The sequence below is a fragment of the Carex rostrata genome, chromosome 13 (genome assembly GCF_964058835.1).
Source record: "Carex rostrata chromosome 13, lpCarRost1.2, whole genome shotgun sequence".
Lineage (NCBI taxonomy): Eukaryota > Viridiplantae > Streptophyta > Magnoliopsida > Poales > Cyperaceae > Carex > Carex rostrata.
Window position 1 is genome coordinate 9,020,360 of NC_135930.1, and position 9,794 is coordinate 9,030,153.

The 9,794-nt window shown below is 34.3% G+C and overlaps 1 protein-coding gene across 1 annotated transcript; it reads right to left on the reverse strand.

Annotated features, from left to right (window-relative positions):
• Positions 1-2,604: 2,604 nt before the first annotated feature.
• ESP1 (hydroxyproline-rich glycoprotein family protein) lies at positions 2,605-8,031 on the reverse strand. Its single transcript, XM_078313848.1, has 7 exons — positions 7,851-8,031; positions 6,076-6,153; positions 5,653-5,691; positions 5,078-5,545; positions 4,634-4,714; positions 4,305-4,505; positions 2,605-3,005 (listed from the first exon to the last, which is right to left on the reverse strand). Exons 1-7 carry the CDS (start codon positions 7,944-7,946, stop codon positions 2,883-2,885), a joined length of 1,086 nt encoding a protein of 361 aa, XP_078169974.1. The 5' UTR covers positions 7,947-8,031; the 3' UTR covers positions 2,605-2,882.
• Between the last annotated feature and the right edge of the window lie 1,763 nt (positions 8,032-9,794).

Below are 9,794 nucleotides of genomic sequence, written 5' to 3' on the forward strand. Positions count from 1 at the left end.
TCTTTATATTTTTAGCTAAAATTGGGCAAACCAGGTACCCCTGCAAACTTGTAAATATTTTTCTCTTATTAAACAATTGTTAGTAGGCTATCAGCCACCAACTTTCAAAAAAAAAAGTAGGTATATTGTTAGTAGGCTGTCACTTGATCTAAATAATTCTGCACCATTCAGATATTTGATTTTTTACCTATCTAAAAAAATAGTAAAATTTGGTTTGCAAGTACATATTCATATAGAGATCATGTTGAACGATTCAGATCGACCGTTAAGATTTTGAAAACTCGAATATTAAACCGTTGCATAGAGGCCCTCTATGCAACCCATAGCACCGTAGCCTTACTCCATTTAGAATACTTAATTACAAGCTATCAATACAATTTAGTTACAACTTACAATTGTGTTGCACTAAATTTGATATAATCTGTATTACATAGCGTAAATCAGGATTTCGATCCTTTCACATATATTGTACTATGCTTAATGCAACCTTTTTTTTTTAAGTTTTGGGGCTATTGTACATGTATTGAGACTTGAGAGAACAATAATTTAGAAAGCTCTACTTGAATTATATACCTCGCTAAAATTTCAGTTACTTATATGTGTCCATTTAATATGGCCTACATCAATTACTGCAAATTAGCTGGATGGAATATTAAAATAAAAAAAACAATAGCAATTAAATTAGTTGGATAGCTTGACCTCTAACTTTTACTCTAAAAAAAATACTGCAGATTAGATTTATACACGAAACTAATGGTATTTCCAACATTTTTGTCAATTAATTGCTATTGTTAGAAAAGCAATAACAAATTAATTGAAAAGTCCATTTGGAAAACCATATTGAAGAAATAGTTTATAATATCTAATTTACATTTAAAAGTGATGACAGTTTTTCAAATTGATGGAAGTTGAAATTCATGAAGTAAACTTAATAGATTAAAAGTCCATAAAATTTAAGAATATTATATGTAGTCCCAACCCTTATTCCCTAAACAATTCTCAACTATTTTTGGTTAACTTTAGAAAGAAAACAAAATAAATTGGTTTTGACGCAATAACCTAGAGCCCTAGAGTACATTGGTGTACTACACGAGCGTGCAATTATAAATATCCAAACTTTCATTCTGGAAGGGTTCCCAAATCGAGTCTGAATAATTTGTTAAGCAAGTGTTCATTTACACAATAAATATGTATTTGATATGTCTTTTCTAAGAATGCATAAAAATTTCATGAAAATGATTCATGCTATTATCATATCCAAGTTTATATTAGTTTATGGCTTCTGGCTCAACACGTCTAACAACCAACACATGTTTATAAATTTCATAAATTCACCTCAATGCATGCCAATTGCCAAGTAATCACAGTAATCTCAAAAAACAGTACCATGCTCAGTGAACCTGTATAGTAACATTCAGCTAATTAAGGCCTTGATTGAGATCACACATGAGAAAAAATGAGCATAATAAAGGCCGTGTGTATGCCCCCAATTAATTATAAAACCCCAAATACAACCAAAATCAAACCAAGGTCGTGAGTATGTCCACAATTATCTCATTTTTGATAGATTTAAGGTAGATTTTATATTCTCATTTTTGATGGATTTTATAGGTAATGATAAATTAACTTGCAATTTGTTATTAAAGTGAGCCGATGCAGGTCAGACAAGTTCTTGTACAATGCAAAATGCAATATTGGCTCTTTTAAACGTTTGCCTATTATATATATATATATATTTTTAACAATTTATACAGATCTTACTTCTAATTGATTTCCTCCATTGTCTTGTAACTATAACTAATGGTGTTAAAACGACGAAGAGCCTTGATTGCGGGCATACACAAGCATGCTTTTAACAATGGGGAGGGATCAAGTTACAACATTTTTTGAGTTACAACAAGTTACAACAAGTATTATTTACATTTTCAAAGTCCAAATCGTCGATCCAAACCGTTAGATGTGATCTCTACAATAAAATGTGCTTGGAGACCAAATTTTACATTTTTTTTTATTTTTTACTATTTATTAAGGTGGGTACAAAAACTAGTCAAATTCATACCATTGAATTTTGTACCCATCTTAATAAATAGTAAAAAAATTCCAAAAAATATAAAATTTGGTCTTCAAGCACATTTTATTATAGAGATCACATCTAACGGTTTGGATCGACGATTTGGACTTTGAAAATGTAAATAATACTTGTTGTAACTTGTTGTAACTCAAAAAATGTTGTAACTTGATCCCTCCTCTTTAACAATAGGTAGGTTTGTAATTTGAAAGAGTTAGAAAGACAAGTCTGAATAATCTATTAAGCAGGTGTCCATTGACACAACAGGCATGTACATTTCAAGATGCATAAAAAGTTCATGAAAATGATTCATGGTTATTGTATCCAAGTTTATATTAGTTTAGAGCTCTAGGCTCAAACGCATGTCTAACAATCAACAAATAGTTATAAATTTGGTAAATTCACCTCTATACACGACACACCTAGTAATTACTGAATTAATAACAATTTATTTTTATGTAATATCAACTTTAACATAGTGATCCAGCTCTGACCTATTTGCACAAGACAAACAGCAAAAGCAGGTGTTCTTAATTGGCACTTTCAGTTAAGAAATATTTCAGCACAAAATAGATTAACCACTGGCATTAAATTCTATCATATTCTGAGACAGCAAGCAAATTCTACAAAAGCAACCTACCTTTCATTGTAGCATGACTCCACAAATGACTAGCTGCTACATAAAAAAGGAAAAGAAAAGAAAAAAAACCCCAACACTATATTTCGCCTAAAACAATGATACCAAGCAAGTCCCATCACCGGACTATCTGACATGATGGCAAAAGTTAAATAGATGCTCTCCGCTAGAAATGAATCATCGTAGCATGTCCTGCAGCTGAAGCACCTGTTGTCTCTGATCTGGAGGTAACATGTGAATTTGCTCGGGCGTCAGGCTCCTAACCTGCTCTAGCAAGGCCTTCTGCATCTCTTGTGTCAACTGGATGAAACAATAAGTCCATTATAAGTCCAACACATCTTTCAATGAGAAATTTGCACACACAAAAAAAACTGCTTTTACACATAAATTGGACTGTTGGGTTCCAGGGCAGACAAAACCTTGAGAATATCTTCTTTCTTTTTAAGTAAAGTGTTCAAGTCAATGAATCCACATCCACTCAGGTTACCTGCGGTACAATTATTAAATCCAGACCATTCTTTAACCTGGCACGAATCTCAAAGCTGACCCCCTATAGTTACAATAGGCACCGTTTTTCTTTGGGGGAATTTCACATATACCCCTCAAAAACTTCAAAATTACATATTTCCCCCTCTAAAGTTTGAAATTACATATTTCCCCCTTTAAACTTCAAATACTTACAAATTTACCCATTTTATTGTCTTTTATATTAAAACTCATTCTAAATTTATAAAATACCTATTTTACCCTTTTATTAAAAGCATATAAATCCCATCAAACTCAAAATTGAATCTGAAGAATTTTTCTACCGTCCAAACTGCTTTTAAATATCTGTGCACAAGATCAGCACAAATCTTAATGTGAACACGCACATATATTGATGTGACGTGCACAGATCTTAATGCGATGCGCACCAATCAATATTGCTTTAAGATCCGTGCATGCTAGATCAACATGAAATTGAAGCACTATGCACAGATCTTAATGCGATGCACACGGATCAAACGGTAGAGGAACCCTTTAGATTTAAATTTGAGTTTGATGGGCTTTATATGCTTTTAATAAAGGGTAAAATGGGTATTTTAAGATTTTAGAATGAGTTTTAATATAAAATACAATAAAATGGATAAATTTGTGAGTTTTTGAAGTTTAGAGGGGAAATACGTAATTTCAAACTTTAGAGGGGGAAATACGTAATTTTGAAGTTTTTGAGGGGTATACGTGAAATTCCCCCTTTTTCTTTTGGCCCAGCTGGGATTAAATCTGGACTGTTCCTTAAGTATATTGCATGTGCAATACCTGAGGGGATATGCTTCCCAAGTAAATTGAACTCGGTATATTTACAGAAATTAAGTGCTTCATCATTATGCCATACATACTTGACCATATTTTTTAAGTACAATAGAAATTAACTGTTAAAGGCTAACTAAACTAAATGGCATATGTTCTCATTTATAAATAAATTCCACAATAAAGGGCTGTTTGGCAATTACAGAAACATTGGGTCAAAATTTTCAATTTGTTGATTATGCAATCGCCGTCAATGCAGATTTTCACTGTCTATTAATATCTTTTAGGTCTCCAATGATTGAAAATTACCGATTGCGGGCGAGAGGCTTGCCCGGCCATAGGTTGGCCAATCGGGTTGGACATGAATGGCGGTGGTGGGCCTGGCATCTGCGGCCTAGCTGAAGAAGGCATTTCAGGATGGCCTGATGCTCCCCAAGGGCCCAGTCTGTCAGACGGCATGTGCATTCCAGAATGCAAACCATATTCGACATTCATGTGGGAACCACCACCCTAAAAAACATTAATTCATATTTCTAAGCTAACTAACTATGAAATAGAGTGTACCTTAAATAAATTTAAGAAGGAATAAGAAAACAATAGAAGCTAGAGTTAGAAATGAAAAGTACAGAAGATGGAACCTGGTAGATTTGATGAGGGGGTGGTTGGTTAGGCAGCGGCGGTTGTCCTTGAGGAAAAGAAGACGAAGGCATCCCACTTGGCTACGCAATAATTTTAAACCCCAATTAATCAACAGAAAATGCACATATCTAGCTTTGTCAAGGGTCAACATTTTGTTCTGTGATATCAATTAATTATTCAAATGTCAATGAGAAAGCAAATCTAGGGTTGATGAAAAGTTAAAGCTCAGATGATTCCCTTAACATCAAATCCTGGCAAGAAAACCATCCCCAGAGAATGAATATTCACAAAGAAAACCCAAAACAAAATCAGCTTTATCGTGTACCAGTATGAATTAGTCGGATCAGTGTCGGTAGTGAACCAGAAAGATACCATAGCATATAGCATGACAAAAACCAATTATCAACCCACCAACACAAAAAAAATACAATATGGAAGCTTACAAGAAAAGTGGATCGGGGAGGCATCCCAGGCCCAGATACAGCACTGGGCTGAAACCCAATCCCACTGTTTGGCATCATCATCATCATCTGATTTGAGAAATGCTGTTGCATGGCAGGCACCTGCATCCTGGGCTGCTGTGACATTGGAGGCTGCAGAGGTGGCTGGTTGAAGTTCCCACCCGAGGGCACAGGTGGCGCTGGAAAATGGGATGGTAGGTTAAATTGTGGAGGGAATGATGGGGATGGTGGTGCTGCTGATATATTTTGTTGTTGGAGGGATGGTGGTTGTTGATTTAATGGGTTAGAATGTGCTGGTACTGGGTGGGGTTGGAGATTCAAAGAAGATAAAGAAGAGGATGGTGGTTGTGGAGGTAAAGCAGGTGCAGGTGCTTTGGGTTTGGGTTCAGGTTCGGGCTTGGTTGCTTGTGTAGGTTCAGGTTGAGATGCTACTGGCTGGATGTTGGGCATCTGTTTGAATAGTAAAAATGTAATGATATCATGTCTAAAACAAAAATGAGGAGATATGAGATATCTTGATTGAAGAGAGGTTATGTTGAGGAACAAAAAGGCTATACCACTTTAGGAGGATGGACCATTCCAAGCATAATTTGAGCCTGCAGAGGGAAATACAAGTTCTTAATATATCAGAGGGCTAAAACATAATCTGAGACCATTAGGTGACATTAAATATTGGGACAACTCCAACAGAAGAATAGTAAGTACATCTAAAAGAACATAGTCTGAAATAAAAATACCATACGGAGTGAACCTACACGGTACCATAAAGGTGTGAGTGTGACCGAAATTAAGTACAAAAACCCCAAATACACTGAAATCAGACCAATAAGAAGAACATTCCCTGCTAAACCAGTTAAGGGTCAAAGACAAGTATGGTACCAGAATAGGACTTGACAATGCCAGTTACAATTATAAAACAAAACAGTTATTTATTCTTTTATCTTTTAGTACATCGGATTGGGGAGAAGGTAATTACATACCTGGAACAAGGTCCGAGTCAAAACAGGATTATCGATTAGTACCTGCCGCGCTTGATTCTGATTTTTTTCTATCATGACCTGGCATGCCACATAACACTTAGTCAGCAAACAGATTATCTTGTTTGCATATGATAATGCTTATAATTTTTATTCCTAATGTCCTCTGTCAGATACACAGCCACTTGTGCATTGGTTTAAAAAGTGGCATATACTTCTACACAACAATTGTAGCTGAGTTCCTGCCTCAAAAATATCAAAGACAAAAAAAATACACAAATTTCTACAAAGATATCCAGACACCAACAGAATTCGAAGTACAAAGCATTAGTTGAACTGGCTAAACATACGTGTTGTATGGAGGTCCCTGTAGCATATAATTTTATCAAACAAGTTAATAAGCAAATACACAGTTAAACAGACCACATAATATTGAGAAATTTATATATATGTCCATCATAACCTTGTGATTTGTAGATATTTTCCCATCAAAATTTTAAAATTAGTTATTTCCCCATCTAAAGTCACTAATTTTATAAATATCCCCATTTCTTATCATAATCAATTAAAAATACATATTAGTATTAATAAAAATATTAAAAACAGAAAAAGACAATTATAGCCTTATTTTTAAAATACTGTGGCATGCCCATCCCCGTCTCTTCTCCTCTTCCCTGGACCTCTCAACAGTGACTAGTGCCCCCCACCCCCCTCTCTCCTTCAAGAACTCACTTTATTCCCTCTCGTTGTTTATTCCATCTTTCTCTGATTCTATCTCGTTGTTTGATTAGTCTCAAACAACTATGTATGATACATCAATAATGTACATGTATATTGTTGGATGATCTATAGCCTTATAAGGCTCATCTGACATCATATTAACTCCTTCACCTGATATCATATCAACTTATGAGTTTTCATGATTTCTCTGGTTGCTTAAGGTGAAGTTGATGATGGCATGGATTTCACCGAGCCAAAGGTGTGTGATCAGACCGTACCGCAGGGAGAGGGAATACAGTAATGAGTAATTTGAAAGATAAAGAGAAGGGAGGCCCCTAGACATGGAAGGGAGGTCCAGGGAAGAGGAGAAGAGATGGGGAAGGGCATGCTACAGTATGTTAAAAGTAAGGCTATAATTGTCTTTTTCTGTTTTTATTAACATTAATATGTATTTTTAATTGATTAAGATAAGAAGTGGGGAGATTTATAAAATTAGTGAGTTAAGATAGGGAAATAACTAATTTTAGAATTTCAATGGGGAAATATCTAAATAACAAAGTTATGTTGGGCATTATATAAATTATCTATAATTTTCAATCTGCAAGAATACAAGCAACAAGTAAATGAGAGAAATATATAGTCCTGTATAAACCCTGCAACAACACAAAGATCATACAATGATTGCTTTCAAGAATAATTTTCGATCTGCAAAAAATAAGAAGCAATATGTACATGAGAGAAATATATTGTCTTTGTGTAACCCCAGCAAAACATCATATAAACCCAAAGATTCATGAAATTGCAGCATATGGTCACAAAAATATATTTCCCATAAGAGTTCGATTTTATTATCCAAAAAGTTCCAAATTCACCCCTTCGTCTCTATCACATTCACGGAACAAAATGATTTTGGAAGAAGGGACGCTCTGTACGCTTTGCGCATCAAATTGGGGAAGGGTTTTGTAATACACGACTACTTTTGAGATTTTACGGGTGTAGAAAAGAAATTCTTCGCTAAAACCTAATAAAGAAAGTAGGGGCGGGGGATAGAAACCCACCTTAACCTGGCACATCAGATCGTAGAGCTGAGATTTCGACATGGCGGAAATTTGCGCCGCGAATTCGTCGCCGGATTGCTGAGTTCTCGCTGCCATTGAATCTCTCCGTTTGTCCGAATTCCAAGATTCGAAGAACCGGAGGAAGCGAGAGGGGAGGTAACTAAAATTTTTAATTTAGTTCTGGACCGTTCGATCAAAATTTGTGCCAATTCCATCCGGAATTCGCATCCTCTGAGATATCTCACGAAGTGCGTGACTTATTGGAAAATCTCAACCGTTCAAATACGTACGCACGAATCACAAAGCACAATTAATACAACCCCGCACTATCCTCAAATAGGCACCGTACAGTTGGTCCCGCGTGACAAATTATTCAACTATTTATGAATAAAATACGAATTACAATTATTCACAAAAAAATGCAAAAAAAAAATTGGATTTTTGTCTTTCATTCTTGTGAGACCAAATTATTCTCGAATTATACCTGAATTATTTCCGAATCACGAACTTTTCATCCCGCCGAACCAATCTTGAATAATTCATTTGTCACTATGCACGGTGAGATATCTCAGAGGATACGCACTCATCCGATCCGCCAAAGAGGATTGCAGGGGGGACCTTTTAATGATTGTGCTTTAGACCTGACTGATGAGGACAATTGAAACGAACAGTTCATAATCGTTTCTCTAAATTAGTACGAATCTCAAAGCAAAAAAATACTGGCCCTGCGCAATCCCCAAACACACACCAGCTGAGAGTAAATCTAGACCGTCCGTTTCAATTTGCTTGAGAGTCTATCACTCTAACATTTAATGGGCTGAAGACATGTATATTGGACCTTATAAAGTATATTAAAATTTATTATTGGGTCATTTTTGGGCCGGCTTTGCATCAGACGGGCTTTTGTTTTTAATTGAGGATTCTTTTTTAAATCATAGATTTATTGAACGTTTCAATTTCGCCTGGATCTTATATTTTTATGCTCTCCGCTACAATTTTGTAAAATGAAAAAGAAATTAATTTAGCCGTGAGATGGGACAAGATATCAAGAAATATCTGTATTTATGTCACATGTCACTAGATGTATGATTCACGGTTTTATCGCGCGGCTTATATTAATTTTTCCAGTTATTTTACATATTACATTTTTATTTATTTATACCATATTTTTTACGAATAACTAAATACAAATGATCGCGAATATCTTGTGCAGTGCTTATAACTTAAAAAATTGTAAGAGTCGCGTATTACTTTCGATTTATACATGAATTATGAAATTCAAAACTTTTGCTTTATAGAAAATTATGTATTATTTGTATTGTACAAAATTATATTTATTTCTAAATTATATTATCATAAAATAATTTAAAACGAAATTTACATATTGTGAAATTCTGAATTTATTAGTATGCTTTGTAGTGGAAACCATTGTAACGAGCTTCCGAATAATTTGCCGATCATTTGTAAATTATATTTTTTCAGACCTTCCAAATGGATGGATTTCTTAAAACATATTTTCAAATTATTTCAAAACTATTCGTAATTATTGTTCATTTTACAAATCAAATTATTCATGAGTTATACCTAAATTATTCTCGTAATTTATTTATTTCTTAAAACTTAGGTCATATTTAGTTGTGGATTAAAGTTATGATGGAATAAGTTGCTTATTCCAAGTTATTACGGTATAACATATTTTTGTTTGGCTTTGATTCAAGTTGAGTCATGGATTAAACTTGAATAGGTGGGTTAATATAAGAGGAGAGACGCGGCATAAGTTATGAGTTATGCAATCTAAATAAGTGAGTTAATTTATAACAGCATAAGTGATTTCTTATGATATTTTATTCCATCATTATTTATTTATGTTTAGCAGCATAAATGCAAAATAAGATACTTATTCTATAACTTATGCTACAATCAAGCATGGCATAATATTGTAAT